The 16380-nt window shown below is 52.2% G+C and overlaps 1 protein-coding gene and 1 pseudogene across 1 annotated transcript in view; one reads left to right on the forward strand and one right to left on the reverse strand.

Moving 5' to 3' along the window:
• Positions 1-4048, forward strand: part of RASAL2 (RAS protein activator like 2) — a 389304-nt gene extending 385256 nt beyond the window's left edge. The window contains exon 18 of the mRNA XM_065530266.1: positions 3471-4048. Coding sequence (XP_065386338.1) covers positions 3471-3584 — 114 coding nt within the window. The 3' untranslated portion in view covers positions 3585-4048. The remainder of the gene's footprint in view (positions 1-3470) is intronic.
• LOC141409082 (putative C-type lectin domain family 20 member A) lies at positions 158-859 on the reverse strand (annotated as a pseudogene).
• Positions 4049-16380: the final 12332 nt, after the last annotated feature.

A 16380-nucleotide genomic window follows, 5' to 3' on the forward strand; every position in this document is an offset into this window, starting at 1 on the left:
CCAGCCTGGACAACATAGTGAGACCCTGTCTCTATTAAGTTTGTTTGTTTGTTTGTTTGTTTGTTTTTTAATTAGCCAGGTGTGGTGGCAGGCACCTGTAGTCCCAGCTGCTCAGGAGCCTGGGGCAGGAGAATCACTTGAGTCCGGGGGTTGGAGGTTACAGTGAGCTATGATCCCGCCACTGCTCTCCAGCCTGGGCAACAGAGCGAGGCCCCTAGGGGGAAGACCAAGCCTGAAATATGAATGTGAACACACCATAGTAGCAGAAGAAGGGATTCTGGGCTGTGCAGGAGTTGGCCCCTATGGAGGGGAATTTCAGCCGAGTGTACAGCGTGGCACAGATGCCCACCCCGAATTCGGGCAGCGTCTGAACCCACTCCAGGGCTGTGTAGGTGGAGCCGCTGGACCATCTCAGGCCAGAAGTACTTGCGTCGAAGAAGAGGCCAATCCAAGCCTGGGTGCTGGTCATGAGGGAGTAGAGATTCAACAGGTCACTTGGCCGCAGGTCAGCAAGGTCTGTGTAGTGCAGCCGGCAGTGCTGCTGGGCGTCGTACCAGCTCAGTGCCTCCTTCACCAGAACCAAGTCCCTCTTACTGCTCACCAGCTGCAGGGCTGGAGCAGGAGAGGCTGTCACAGCACGGCTGTCCCCAGCCCAGCCCCTAGCCCTCAAAGAGCTTTCAGCCACACCCTGGTGGGACTTCCCAGCCTCTTCCTGCCCACTCTGTGCTTTGTCGCTGGCCCATCAGTCATATCCAGCTCTACCTCCCAGCCTTGGCATGAGCTGTTCTCTTGTTCTTGAAGAGCCAGCCACCTCCTCCAGCTCCCTCAACCCACAATTCCTATTCTCCCATTCCCTCATCTCCCCAGTCCCTTTGCCCAGCTAACTCCTCACCCTTCTGCCCCATCCTTTCTACAGAAAAGGTGAGATGCCTTTCCTATATGCTGCAGTGCACCTTTGTCAGTGCTTGATAACGACAGACAAAGCTTGCTGAGTACCCGCCATATGCCATCAGCTCACGGGATTCTTCCAGCTGCCTAAGGCATCACTCTGCCTGTTTTACAAATGAAGGAACCAAGTCACAGAGAGTTAAAGAGGCATAGCCAAGGCCACCCAGTGGGAAGGAATACAGCCCAGACTCAAGAACCCTGGGCAGGCTCCCAGCTCCAGGCCCATATCCATGGCAGGGCACTGCCCCTCCATCGGGGACCCATAACCAGAGCTGCACCCTGGAATCACCTAGGGAGCTTTTCAAATACACCAATTTCCAGACCCACCCTAGAGCAAAGATCTGCCGCTGGGACTAGCATCAGAATTTTTTAAAAGCTTTCAGGGAAGAGACCTTTTTGTTTGTCTATCTGTACCACCTGGTATAGGCAATTTAGGAGCAAAGAACGAGCCGTATTCATCATTATATTCCTAGGGCCAAGCACAATGCTGACCACAAGGGCTCAATGTATTGAAAAAGAGGGAAGGAAGGAAGGAAGGAAGGAAGGAAGGAAGGAAGGAAGGAAGGAAGGAAGGAAGGAAGGAAGGAAGGAAAGAAGGGAGGGAGGAAGGGAGGGAGGGAGGAGGGAGAGACGAAGACGAAGGAAGGAAGGAAGGAAAGAAAGAAGGAAGGGAGAAGGGAGAGAGGAAGAAAGGAAGAAAGAAGACAGAAGGGAGAGAGGAAGACAGGAAGGAAGGAAGGAAGCAAAGAAGGAAGGAAGAAAGGGAAAGAGGAAGAAAGGAAGGAAGGAAGACAGAAGGGAGAGAGGAAGACAGGAAGGAAGGAAGGAAGGGAGAAGGGAGAGAGGAAGACAGGAAGGAAGGAAGGAAGGAAGGGAGAAGGGAGAGAGGAAGACAGGAAGGAAGGAAGGGAGAAGGGAGAGAGGAAGACAGGAAGGAAGGAAGGGAGAAGGGAGAGAGGAAGAAAGGAAGGAAGACAGAAGGGAGAGAGGAAGACAGGAAGGAAGGAAGAAAGAAAGGAAGGAAGGAAGGGAGGTGGGGAGGGAGGGAGGGAGGAAGGAAGGAAGGAAGGAAAGAAGGAAGGAAGGGGAGGGAGGAACTAATGAGCAAATCAAACGTCTCCCAGGAAGCCACCCTAAGCCCCAAGATCTGTGTTCCTTCCTTCCTTGACTCCATGGTCCCAGTAAATGTGGTTGGTCCAGGCTGCTCTGCTCTGCCCTGGGTCTGCCTGTGGAGGGAGGCAGAGAGGAATGAAAGGCTTGGTGCTAGGACCTTGGAGGTCCGGGACACAAGGAACCCTTCAAGCTAGATGCCCCAGGAGAGGAGAATGAGAATGAGGAGCTGGGCACAGGCCGTGGCAGCAAAGCCAGGGGCCAGAGCTGAGGAGGCACTTGCCAAGGAGAACCAGCTCCTCACACCCACCACAGCGGAGGATGCTTCCTGTCGCTGAGAAAAGCATTCTGCTTATTTTTTTGTTTAATGACTGGCTGTGGCCCACATAATTGATTTGAGGGCGGTGTCCACCCCCGCCCCCCAGCGCCATGCAGGGTGCCCCTCCCACCGGCCTCTCCAGCCCCACCCGGGAGCCCTGGTGGCAACCTCTGTCTCTCTGTGGCCTCTAGTCAGTTCCATTGCCTTGAACTTCGCCCTTCTCTGCGTGCCGCCGACACCTGGCCCGAGGCCCCTCTGCCCTCGGCAGTCCCCACACACCCCCGCTCTGCAGCCAGAGGGCCTAAGACCTGACCGCCCACTGCCACCTGGGCCGCAGCCATGGGGCCCTTCGCCCTCCCCTCCCACCCGCATCAGCAGCCGCCACCCTCCCAGCCAGGGCTTTTCCTGGCTGTCTTGGCGGCTCCTTCTCTCCCTCAGACTCACCCATGGCTCCCTTCCTCCGAGAACCCTTGCCGCCCCCTGGTCCACAGACCCCCACAATGCCCGTCCCTGTCCACACCCTGGTGATGTTCTTCCCTGCATCACACACGCTTCTGAAGTGGCCTGCGAGGCCGTCTCCTTGAGGAATGTCTTAGCCCCGCTAGAATGGAAGCTGCTGGAGCCGCATTGTTTCTGACTGCTGCCTTCTGGGTGCTGACTGAGTACTGTCTGGTCAGGGGTGATGAGGGCGAAGCTCCCTTCCCACCCCTGTTCTGAGGGTTGAAAAGTATTCATTTCTTTCTACCTTGCCTCCCCTCCAACCTGGAAATCTGGGAACTTCAGGGGAGTGCCGCCTTCCCTCAGCCTCCAGCCCTGGGGAGCATGGAGCCAGGCACCCTCCTCCAGGCCGGGGGCCTCACCTGCTGCACAGAAGGAGAGCAGCAGCGCCTGGGGCAGCATGGCTGGGCACTGGCTGGGCGATGACTGGGTGTTGGCTGGGCACGGGACAAGCCCCGGAGCTGGCGGGGACTGTGGCAGAGGCTGCGTCTGACCTTCTGGCCTTTTATTCCTTGCTCTTTACTCTGTTCCTCTTTGCAACCCAAACTGCTGGATTTTACTAAACAAATACTTATCCAGTGTCTGTTGCTGCCAGCAGGGTGTGAGGTGCTGGAGCTGCAGCCTGGAGGATGCGGAAGAGAGGCCTGTGTGGGGACTCAGAAAACGGTGTCCGAAAATGAAGGCCTCAGAAGCAAAAGTTTTTCTCTGACCTTCTCCTGCTTTCCTGTCTCTCAGCCCCACTCTCCCCAAAGCCAGTCATAGGAACTAGAACCCCTTTTCCCCAAGTCAGCCATAAAACCTAAAAACATTACTCTAACTTACCCTTGCCTTGCTGTGCAGAAACTGGCTGTAAAGAAATGATCTGAAGGGATCATCGTTTGACTGTAGGTCATGAAACCCCCATTCCAGAGAGGACCCTGCTCCACGCCCAGAAGGAAGGACTTCATGCTCAGAGAGACCGAGAAGAAACTAGACAGACAGGCCTGGCCGGGTTTCCCCACTCAGTCTATTCACATTAGATCAGACCCTTTGTCCAATCATGTTTCTACACAGCTGCCCACACTTTGATGAACCTAAGCACAAAAATGAACAATTTCTCCCTCTATCTTTGGGTCTGCCTTCTGAAGGCTCCTGGGGACACATGTTAAATAAATTTGTATGATTTTCCTCCAATTAATCTGCCTTTTGCCAGTTGATTTTTCAGAGCATCTTCAGAGGTCCTCCTGCAACTTAGATGGAAGGCAACATGGATCTGGTAATTAATAAGCAGATCGGGGACGGAAGGAACGCATCCTTGGGGCTGGCTGCTGGGGGAGAAAGGGAGTAGGGAAGCAGAGGGCAGGGTGAGGCTTGACCCCTGCGTCCTCAGGGTCAGAGAAGCAAGGGGCAGAAAGGAAGGAAGGGGAAGAAGGAGGTGAGGAGGGAGAAGGAGCTGGAAATTGTGGACCACGCTTTGCTAGACTCACCTCCTACCCCTCCTCACAGCAACCACATGAGGGAGAGGCTGCCATTTTCCCTGGTTCCCAGGGGAGAGACTGTGGCTCGGAGAAGTGAAACAGCCTGCTCAGGACTACCCCGCAGGCAGTGGTGAGACAGCAATTCAAGCTTAGGACACTGAAAAGCATGAGGTTGGGAGGTGATGGCCCCAACAATTCTGCTTCTGCACGGTCAGAGACCCCCACGCCCCATCGAGGCTCTGGCTCCAAAATTAAGCACAGGACTGGGCCGGCACAGTGGCAGGCACCTATAGTCCCAGCACTTTGAGAAACCAAGGCAGAAGGATCGCTTGTGCCCAGGAATTTGAGACCAGCCTGGGCAACATAGTGAGACTCCATCTGTACAAAAATTAAAAATTAGCTGGGCATGGTGGCACACGTCTGTAGTCTCAGCTAGTCAGGAGGCTGAGGTAGGAGGATCGCTTGAGCCTGGGAGGTTGAGGCTGCAGTGAGTTGTGATTGTACCACTGCCCTCCAGCCCGGGAGACAGGGCAAGACCCTCTCTGTTGCCCTAAGGGCAAAGCTTTCGGAAACACAGTCTGGAAGGCTCTTTTTTCCTGCACTCCACCCCTTCTCACCCTTCCCTGATGGAAGGGCAAACGGCCCCTCTGAATGGGCAAAAGGGAAAGAGGGGAGAAATTGTTCATGCAGCCACAAAAATGTCCTGCCACAGTTTCCCTTGTGCAGCAGTGGCCTTGAATGACTTCCTCCCAGAAGCAGGTCCTGCTTGGGCCAGGGCCTCCCAGGACCACTCTCTGGGGACAGAAGAGAACCTGACAATCCTGACGTGGAAGATGCCGCCCTGCCAGCGACCTTTCCATTGAGCCACTCCCCCAGGCGTCTCCCTCAAGTCTCTCCAGGAAGGGCCCTGCAGCCTCACGCCAGCTCAGGCCCAGCACTCCCTGAGGGCAGCACAGGAACTCCAGGCTGAAATTCCACCTGCGTTTCTTTCCTTCCTGACTGTGAGCTCCTTGAGAGCAGGGACTGTGCCAAAGTCACAAAGCACTCGCCCCTCACAAGCCCAACAAAACCTTTCAGTAAATGACAAGCGTTATGGTTATCATTAGTGTCAACTTGACTGTATTGAAGGATACAAAGTATTGATCCTGGCTGTGTCTGTGAGGGTGCTGCCAGAGGAGACTGACATTTGAGTCAGTGGAACTGGGAAAGGCAGAGCCACCCTCAATCTGGGTAGGCACAATCTAATCAGCTGCCAGCACGGCCAGAATAAAAGCAGGCAGAAGAACGTGGAAAACTAGACTGGCTTAGCCTCAACCCGCGTCGTTCTCCCGTGCTGGGTGCCTCCTGCCCTCGAACACTGGACTCCAAGTTCTTCAGCTTTAGGATTTGGACTGGCCTCCTTTTTCCTCAGCTTGCAGACGACCTATTGTGGGACCTCACCTTGTGACCGTGTGAGTCAATACTCCTTAATAAACTCCCCTTTATGTATACATCTATCCTATTAGTCCTGTCCCTCTAGGGAACCCTGACTACTACAGTAGCATTTGCTATGATTATTCTCTTTGGATCGCAGCTCCTACGCAGTGTTCTGCCTGGTACATAGAGACCTTAAATACACGAATGAAGGCGATGGCTTGGATGAGACACAGAGGGCCAATGGTGAGGGCGGGGGAGGGCAGCCCTGGCTCCCGGGATGTGAGTTTCACTGGTGGCTGTGCCAGGAAATCTAGGCAAGGGTCAAAGGAACCAAGAGTGAGGGAGGAGCAGGCTTCCTAAGCGGCCCAGGAACAAACACTTGGTTTGCATGAGCTACAGGAAGCCAAACGGTTCAGGGAAACTCCCAGCAGCTCTTTTCCTATCCCCTAACATGGGAATGCCATTTTTACCCAGGCTCAAGGAACCCTTCTTTATAGACAGACAACTTTCACTTTCCTACAGTCCACACATTTCTCCCAGAACCACCAGATCTGCATTCCCAACGTGGGAGCTGTGTTTCCCACAGTGCTCTTGCTAAAGTTGTGTGCCGTGGCCGCAGTACCGCTGCCAACCATTGGAGCAGGCACAGTAGAAACAGCCCTGTGGCCAGCGTCAGTGATTTTCTCTGAGCCTCGATTCTTCGTCTACAAGATGAGAGTCATCATAGCTATTTGACAATGGCGTTATGGTATCGTGAGGATTCTTTGCTATGATTATGATGCACTTTACAAACTCCAGTGGGCAGGAAACACTTTCTTTTCTAGAGTGGCTGTCTCATTTTCTACTCCTACCCCAGTGTATGAGAATCCCAGTTATTCTGCTACCTTGGTAACAAGTAAAGCAACTTAGCTTTCATTCTGAGCGCTCACCCTGCCAAGCAAGGAAGAAATTAGAGCCCCTCTTTTTTCAGGACTGTTCCCCTGACACACACTGTCTTACACACACACTCACAGACTGTAGAGAAAGAACAAGAGCCTGGGTCTTGCCTTGGGCCTGTCTGCACTGCTCACCACTGAGACACCCATTTCCAGTCCTTAGGGTCACTTCAGGTCAGCCAGCTCTGCCACGGATGAGCCACCCCAGTGACGGAGGATGTTCTGAGAATCTGGGACCCCTACACGGCTGCTCCTTTCTGAGGTCCTACTCCTGCCTAGGGCTCTGGGGAAAAACACAAATCACTAGCTAACAAGCTTATCCTGCCTCATGTCTATAAAGCACTCAACCTCATCCCAGACCCATAGAAGAGGCTCAGCTAGCCTTCCTTCCACTTCTTCAGAGAAAGGAAGGTTTTCTCCTCTCCCTGTGGGAGGCACTGTGAACTGGAGACCAGGACTGTGCTCTGAGGGCAGTACAGGGACAGCACCTGTGTCCTCAGAAGCCTCTGTCAGCTGCGTGGGCTGCGATCATCCTCAAGGACCGCTGGACCCCAAGCTCGTCTGCACTTTGTTCATTTTGTGGACACTGCAGAGCCACAGGCCATGTCCCGTTGGATGGAGGGGCAGCTCTTAGGAGCTCCTGCCCACCCTGAAAGGTAGGGTGTCTGCGGTGGGGAGCTCATTCCCTTTATTCCTGCTCCCTGCTCTGAACTGTTTATTCGGCTTATAACCCAAATCTATTTCCACATCCTCTGTTGTAAGTGTGGGTTGCAGTGCCTGGCAAGGAGGGGCAGTCGGTATATGTTGACTGAATGAATGGTTGGATAAAAATGATTTACTGCTGATGATTGTGTGGATTTGGACATGACCCGTGAAGTCACCTGTGCCTCGTGGGGCCATTTCTGCCCGAGGGAAAAGTTCTTCTCTAAATCCCTATGCTGGCAGGGAAAGCAGGGGGAGCAGCTGGGGCAGGTCACTGGGGTATTTCTGGGACACTTGGATTCCTTGGCAAGAGCCTCTGTTCTTGGGCGCTCCCTAGGGGCAAGCACTCGGTACTGGGCAGCCAGCCCTGCTTCCTTCAACCTGAAGAGCCCTTTTTGCCGGTTGGGGAGGGAGAGGAAGGGTGCACTCTTGCCTTCTGAGCTACTGCTGCTTGTATCTTTCATTTATTCCACTCCCTTCCCCTGGTTTAAGTGCTGTTTTAATAACTAGTCTTAAATGCAAACAATTCTACTTGATTCCTTTACAACCAAATATTGAGTTAATATTACTTACCTCATTTGACTATTTTTCTTCCCATTAACTTAATATGTATATTATCTCTGATTCTGATCCTCCTGCCTTTCAAATTGCTAAATTCCTTTTGTTTTATATAACTGTTTTGGTCTTTTCTGTTCTGCTTCATGTAATTTTCTTCAGCAAGTATTTCATCCAATAGCTTTGTAGATACATGATTACTTTCCTCTCAATGTTTTATTTATTTCAAGTAGTCATGAAGGGGGAAGGAGGGGATGGGTTGGGTACATGCCACATGTGATGGGTGCCTCTGAAAAAGCTGGCTTCAGGGACAATGCAGGGACTGCCACATGAACACCTGTCCCTGAAGCCTCCTCCACCCCCCAACTCCCACCCCAACATACTTCTGAACTGGGCCCAGAGCCCTGGGTGTGGGAGTGGAGCCATTCAAAAAGGGAATCACTGGTGTCTCTGCTAAGTGGACTTCCTACCCTGAGAGATCCTGGCACAGGAGTGAGGACTGGACGCTATCATCCTCAAGAGCTAGGGGCCTGTGGGGGCAGTTACGGTTCACAAGGTGCGTGTGCCACACCCTTTACATACTTTGCCTTTTTTAATTCTAATAAATAAAATGTTAAAACCCTATGAGGTAGGTACTGTATAATATCCCATTTTACAAGTGAGGACACAAGTTCAGAGAGGTTAAGAAACCTGCCCAAGGCCATGTAACTGGTATGGCAAGGACCTGGAGTTTAGAGCAGGGCTGTGTGATGTTACAGCCCAGGCTCATTTCTCAAGGCTGCTATTCCAGGCCCCACCTCAGGGCAGCTGAGTCATCAGGGGGAAAGAATGGAGTCCCTCCGTCTGCACTGTGCAGGCGACCCTCCTGCAGCGGGGCATGGCCTGGGAAAGCAGGGATCGTGTCTACTTACTCATTTTTTTAAGCCACAATTTTACAAATGTCAAGTGGGAAATGCTGTCACAGGGTGCAGCGGTCAACACAGTCCACTCCTCTACTCCCCAGGCAAGGAAGGCAGAGGGTATGTGCCCCTCCGGGGAGAGTCTGGGGTGCAGGGCAAACGTGCTGGCTGTGTAGCCATGCCTCCCCCATTGAGCTGTGACTTCAGAAAAGTTAGCCTCTGAGTTAAACAGTTTCCTCACCTGCAAAATGGGAAGAGCAGCAGTGTTTACTTCTTAGGGTAGTCATGTGGGTTAAATAAACACACACAAGGCCAGGTGTGGTGACTCATGCCTGTAATCTCAGCACTTTGGGAGGCGGAGGCAGGCAGATTGCCTGAGATTAGAAGTTCGAGACCAGCCTGGGCAACACGGTGAAACCCCATCCCTACTAAAATACAAAAAACTGCCAGGTGTGGTGGTGTGCATCTGTAGTCCCAGCTAGTTGGGAGGCTGGGGCAGGAGAATTTCTTGAACCCGGGAGGCGGAGGCTGCAGTGAGCTGAAATCATGTCACCACACTCCAGCCTGGGCGACAGAGCGAGACTCTGTCTCCAAGAAACACACACACACACACACACACACACACACACACAATGCTTGCTCAAGCCACTACGTGGTTTATGACAGTGGTTCCCTGTATCCCAGCAGACAAACCATTGACTCTAGGGAGCCACAAGCAAGAAGACTGGCAGGGCCACCGAAACACACTGAACCAGAGGATGCAAGCCCAAGCTCCTCATCAAGCAACGGCACAGATCAGCATCTCTTTAAGCCTGAGCCATCCGCCCTTCCACAAGGAAATGGTGTCATGTGTCCCTGGCCCCTAAGCTGCTCTCTCATTTGGCGTGAGCCAAGCTATGGAAACGCACTGAGGGGCGGTAGGAGGCTGCAGAGGCGGGGCTGGGGGCTTCCCCGGGAGGGGCCGTACCTGGAGCTGGGGTTTGCACTCGAGAGAACGTCTGAGAGTGAGCTCAGGAGGGACCATGGTGGGCGCAGCTATGGCTGAGGGCTGCTCAAGGGAATCTGAAAAACGGGATATTTCATCCTGGAAAAAAGTGTGGGGGGTGAGGTTTGGACAAATACCCTCATATGAGCCAGGTGCCAGGGGAGGAAGCACCATGAATGAAAGCAGGAGGAGGTGGGGCCTTTTGAATGCGCCCATTCCTATCGCTGAGCCCGGAGAGAGAAATGTCCTTCTGGGAGACTTTGCCTTGGTATCAGGAGCCATGGGGCTGGGGGAACTGCAAGGACAAAGGGAGGAAGAGAGGAGCTGGCATCCCAACAGCCAGGGGACAGGGTCTGAGTGGAGGTGCCTGGGAGCCCCGGAGCTGCTGCTCGGACTGCCCAGGAAGGAGGGTCAGCAGAGGAGGGTCCTGTAGTCCACCCGGTGGTCAGCTACCCTGAGGCCGGGCCGTGAGTGCCACAGCTGAGGGAGGAGATGCGCTCTGCTCAGGAGATGAAGCGACGGGTCAAGTGGGAGGCACAGTGGGATGTCCGGAGGAGCAGCAGGAGGAAGGCCAGGTAAGGTCACTGCGTCAGTGAGAGGAGTCTCACGGAGGCCAGGCCGGCACTGCACAGTGTCCTTCATGTGGACTTCTGTGGCCCCCATTTCTCTTTTTTTGTTTCTTTCTTTTTTTAGACAGAGTTTCGCTCTGTTGCCCAGGCTGGAGTGTAGTGGTACAATCGCGGCCCACTGCAACCTCCGCCTGCTGGGTTCAAGCCATTCTCCTGCCTCAGCCTCCTGAGTAGCTGGTTTACAGGTGCATGCCACCATGCCCAGCTAATTTTTGTATTTTTAGGAGAGATGGGGTTTCACCATGTTGGCCAGGCTGGTCTCAAACTCCTGTCCTCAGGTGACCCACCTTGGCCTCCCAAAGTGCTGGGATTATAGGTGTGACCCACTGTGCCCAGCCGGCTCCCATTTTTCTTATTCTCTGAGCACTGAGAGCTGAAGGAGACAATACTCGGAATCCAAGGGCTGCTGTGTTTATGAAAGCCCATCATTTCCTGAGGCAGGAACGATAAGACCTCCAAAAACAAAAATATGTTAGCTGCCCAGACCCCCATGTGGTGAAACAGCAGTCTGACACACACACAGCTCAGCGAACACCTTCTTGTTCAACAATCTTAGAGGATGTGTAGATTTCCGTCCCATCCAAACTGCTGTGTGCAGTGACAAGGCCAGGCAAAGGTGCGCTTGGGCCAGTGGAGCAGACAGAGGCCTGATTTGGTATGCAGCATGCCTGCTGGGACAGGTGAGCAGTCTCTGCCGGAAGGAAGAGCCATTTGATACGACAAGTGCACACTGCCCCCCAGGGCTCAGCGTGGACAGGAGCTCCCCGTAATGAGCGGAGGGGGTGTGCCATCTTCAGAGGCTCAGGCAGGGGCTGGCACTGGCAAAGCCTGGCATTCAGTGGCCCAGCCTGGCTCCTGCAATGGATTCAGAGAAGCTGGGATTCAGAGAAGCTAGGATCTAGGGGAGCTAGGATTTAGAGGAGTCAGGATCTAGGGGAGCTAGGATTTAGAGGAGCTGGGATTTAGAGGAGTTAGGATTTAGGGAAGCTGGGATTTAGAGGAGTTAGGATCTAGGGGAACTAGGATTTAGAGGAGTTAGGATTTAAGGGAGCTAGGATTCAGAGGAGCTAGGATTTAGGGGAGCTAGGATTTAGGGGAGCTGGGATTTAGGGGAGCTAGGATTTAGAGGAGCTGGGATTTAGGGCAGTTAGGATTTAGGGGAGCTAGGATTCAGGGGAGCTAGGATTTAGGGGATCTGGGATTTAGGGGAGCTAGGATTTAGAGGAGCTAGGATTTAGGGGAGTTAGGATTTAGGGGAACTAGAATTCACAGGAGCTAGGATTGAGGGGATCTAGGATTTGGGGGAGCTGGGATTTAGAGGAGCTGGGATTTAGGGGAGCTGGGATTTAGAGGAGCTGGGATTTAGGGGAGCTGGGATTTAGGGGAGCTAGAATTTAGAGGAGCTGGGATTTAGGGTAGTTAGGATTTAGGGGAGCTAGGATTCAGGGGAGCTAGGATTTAGGGGAGCTAGGATTTAGAGGAGCTAGGATTTAGAGGAGCTAGGATTTAGAAGAATTAGGATTTAGAGGAGTTAGGATTTAGAAGAATTAGGATTTAGAGGAGTTAGGATTTAGGGGAGCTAGGATTTAGAGGAGCTAGGATTCAGAGGAGCTGGGATTTAGAGGAGCTGGGATTTAGGGGAGCTAGGATTTAGGGGAGCTAGGATTTAGAGGAGCTAGGATTTAAGGGAGCTAGGGTATTGGGAAGCTCACCAGGCCAGGAATGAGGTCCAGATGAACATGGCAGAGACCCAGCCCCAATAGCTGGGCTGTGCCCTCCTCTGGGCTCCCTCAGTTCCCTGGGCCTACCACAAGCATCACACCATCTTGTGCTAAAAATGGTCCAATGATGCCTCTGTGAGCCTCATGGATGGTGAGTTCCCAGAAGCCAGCACCGTGTCTTAATTACCCGTGTGCCTCTGGTGCCTTGCAGAGTGCTCGGTGCAAGGTAAATGCTCAGGAAGCCTGTGCTGAATGAACAGGGGAATGGGTGTGGCGTCACCTGCATGTTGAACTAGAGCTGCTTGCTGAGACCAGCCTGGCCCGGAGCCTGGGCCTGCCGGCGAGCTGTGGGGCTGAGAGCCAGGCAGGCGCCAGGATCCGTGTTTCTCTGGCTGGGTTTCTCTGGATGATCATCATGGTCTTTCGAGGGATGGGGGATCCCTCGAAGAAGGAGATCAAGAAGGGGATCAATGGGGTTTAATCAATAATTAGATAAAAATAAATTCACATGTGTGTTTAGGGGATTTGGCAAATGAGTGCAGCTTACTCTAGTGTTCGATTCAATTCAAGTTGTCTTTCCCTAGAGGGCAATTTTCATACATGCTGCCACCCAGAAGAGTAATGTCACTTACGCCTCTTCCACAGCCCTACATGGGGCTCAGTGATGCAACAAGAAGAAAGGATCAAATCCCCTCGGAAGCTGCTTAATTCTTCGTCTTTAAATGTACCTGGATTCTCCCTACTCACCCCTCAGTCACCGATGAGAACCTCCCAGGCTGGCCATGTCTATGCCAGCATCAGTTCCCTCACTTCTCTCGTCTCCCCTGAGTCTCTTCACCAGCGCTCTCAGGGTCTGCCTTTGGCCCCTCTGGAGACACATTTAACCAGTTTTCTTTAGTACATTGACCTCAGCTCTCTACGTGACTCTTGGCTTTACAAGTTTCCTCACTTTTACCACCCCACAGCCCCAGGTAAGAGATGCTCTAGGCCAGGTGCGGTGGCTCATGCTTATAATCTCAGTACTTTGGGAGGCCAATGTGGGCGAATCACCTGAGGTCAGGAGTTTGTGACCAGTTTGGCCAACATGGTAAAACTCTGTCTGTACTAAAAATACAAAAAAATTAGCCAGGCGTAGTGGTGGGCTCCTGTAATCCTAGCTACTTGGGAGGCTGAAGCAGGAGAATAGCTTGAACCTGGCAGGTGGAAGTTGCAGTGAGTTGAGATCACGCCACTGCACTCCAGCCTGGGTAAAAAGAGTGAAACTCTGTCTCAAATAAAAAAAAAAAAAAAAAAGATGCTCTGTCTCCAGCCCAGGCCCAAACCCCTACCAAGAGAAGAAGATTCAAACTTCTTGGGCCAATCTTCACATAGGCTCAGCTCTGAGGTCCTAATGACCTCTGGGGCAGAACGTTCAAGGGAAGGAGGGAAACCAGATGTAAACCAGATGTAAAAGAGTCAATGGCCAGGCTGACCCCACCGGATGCCAATCAGCAGTCAGTATCTCCAGGTTCTGAAAGACTTGGCTCAATCTGAGTCATTGCCATGTTTGGTGGGTGGGGCCCAGCATTTGGCATCTCCGGGCAGGAATCAAGTTCAGATGGCTTCACGGGGCTGGACACAAAGGTTCAGCTGAAGCAGATTATGGATTCTCAGCCAAGAGGACAGCAGCAGGGCACAACCCCCAGGAAGGGGCCGGCAAAGCTGAGGCAACTTGGTTGGGCCTCAGTGCTACTCAGAGGGCTTAGAACAGCAAGGGAAGTGTAGACCAGACCCACATTCCGTGCCGCAGGAGGGGAGAAGCCTGTGGTGGGGAGGGAGGTTTGCAGGGCCTTCCACAAAATGAGACTGGCTTAGACTGAGACTGAGATATACTGGAACTATTGCACGGGAAAGCCCTGGACAAACAGGATCATTATTCCAGTCTCTGTCTCAATGCTCCAGCCCACTGGTCATTCGGGTGACACAGAAGCAAGTCCCTAACCCTAATCCTAACTCTTCCAGTTCACATTTGCTGGGAGATTTCATTCTGTTTGAGTGTCCAATGTAAGTTTCCTGTTTTTTTTTTTTTAGTTAGACAGGGTCTCATTCTGTTGCCCAGGCTGGAGTGCAGTGGTGTGATCCTAGCTCACTGCAGCCTTGACCTCCTGGGCTCAAGTGATCCTTCCACCTAAGCCTCTGAAGTAGCTGGGACCACAGGCATGCACCACCACATGCAGCTACTGGCTTCCCTTTTGGACCTTGTAAGCTACCTCCCTTTTACCCTAAGAGTGGAAGAACTCTAAATCAAGTTGTTTTATGAGGAGACATGTTAGAGTAGAATAAGGAAGACGCAATGTGTCAGGAAAGCATGGCCGAGATTAGCTACCTGCCCCATCAGCCTGTCTCCTCTTATTCTTGGGAGAAACTGGCCATATTTCCCAGCCTTTTTGCAGTGAGATACGGCCTTGCGATTATGTTCCAGCCAAAGGAATGTGAGTGGGAGAGATGAGGTCTATTCCCAGGACTAACCCAAGGAGCCCTCCCATCTGAGACGTTCCACTCTCCATGGACCCCGTGTGAAGTACAGTCCCCCAACAAGGCAAGTCCCAAGAGGCTACTGTGCCACTCAGTTTGATTGTTTCGGTGATGGATGGGAATTTGAAGCTGTCAGAGATGGAGAGGAGGCTATTAGGGGAGGGAATTGCAACTGCAGAGCACCTTCCAGCAGGGAAGCTGAGAGAGACAGGCGTGAAATCATCGCCATACTCTCTTTGGGTTCCATCCAAAGAGGGTAAAGGGAACCGGCTAAGTAAGGAGGCCTCAGGAGCCCTGTTTGGCAGGAGCAGGGAGAGCCTCTGCTGGCTGGCGGTGTTGGCTTTATCTCACACGGCAGGTGCCCTGTGATGGTTGGTTGTGGGAAGAGTAACAGGTTCCCCTGGGTCTTGGGAGGCCCTGGCAAGCATGTGCCATGCTTATCTTCTGTAAGTTCATGGTGAACTTACAGAAGATAAGATCCTTCCACAATACATTTGCTCAGAATTTTCACTTGTCATTGGCTGTATTGAAATAGCCGGAGATTTACAATGATCTGTTCAGACTGTTATGTTGTTTTGTTCCTGAAATGGAGGTACCGGGAAGTTCATATGATAAAAACTGGATATAAGTTTTCCAAAGAAACAACATAATAGGATTATGATTCTAGCCAAGGTCTGATACACTATGATAAAAATGATCAGAAATTGCGTAGTAATCAGTGTGCCAATGATAAAAGCTATCTCTACCCTGCACAGAGTAAAGCTTTCCAAGGTGTCTACAAATCAGTCAAGTAGGACAACACAGGAATCAATCATGTGAGATCTCTAAAAATGGTATGTAAGAGGTTCTCTCGGGGCTGCGAGCCAGAGATCCTCTCTGGCTGAGGGCAGCCACCCAGATACTGCAGTCCGTTGGGATGTGAAGAGCCAGGGCATTCTAAGTGTGAGTCGTCTAGGTCACATGTATTGAGCCGTGTCTGTTTGAGTTTGGCTGGACAGCAAAGCCTGTGGGATTCTGGGTCTTTATGAAATGTTCCACCCTAATCAAAGGGCTTTAGAACATTGGTCCCCTGGTGGTCAAATAGGCCCTTCGGCACACGTGACGTTCTCTTCATGTTCTCTGGGCCTTGACGTGGGGAGTGGCTGAGCCAGGACCTCATCATGGGCCAGACCCAGAATCACAGGAGGCCAAACTCAGAGGCCTAAGACCATTTTAAAATTCCCCCCGACCGCACCCTCCCCACACAACACTGTATCCATAAAACTGAAAACAAAGCAGGACCCTGGTAAAGAAAATGAAACCCAAATGATATCAACTTGGAGAACAGAGACAGGTGGCTTCTTCTTTCTGTCTGTTGTGAATATTCCTTTTCCCCCAAACTCTGATGGAACAGCAGTGGGCTCTACGCTGCTTGCCCTGGTACAGATGGGTTTTGCTCTGAAGGGAGATTAGGAAAAGCGTGTCTGGCATTCTTCAAGTAAGAACGTCCTATGGCTTACCTAGAACAAAGTTACACCACAGCAATACCAACACTGCAACACTGCTTCAACCTAGTTTCTCTTGCAGGTGCAAAAGCTTCTTGCAAGAATATGAGAATCATTATTCAGACTGGGCATGGTGGCTCTGGGAGGCCGAAGTGGGAAGATCCCTTGAGCTCAGGAGTTCGAGACCAGCCTGGGCAACATAGTGAGA

This window comes from Macaca fascicularis, chromosome 1, assembly GCF_037993035.2.
Source record: "Macaca fascicularis isolate 582-1 chromosome 1, T2T-MFA8v1.1".
Taxonomy (NCBI): Eukaryota; Metazoa; Chordata; class Mammalia; order Primates; family Cercopithecidae; genus Macaca; species Macaca fascicularis.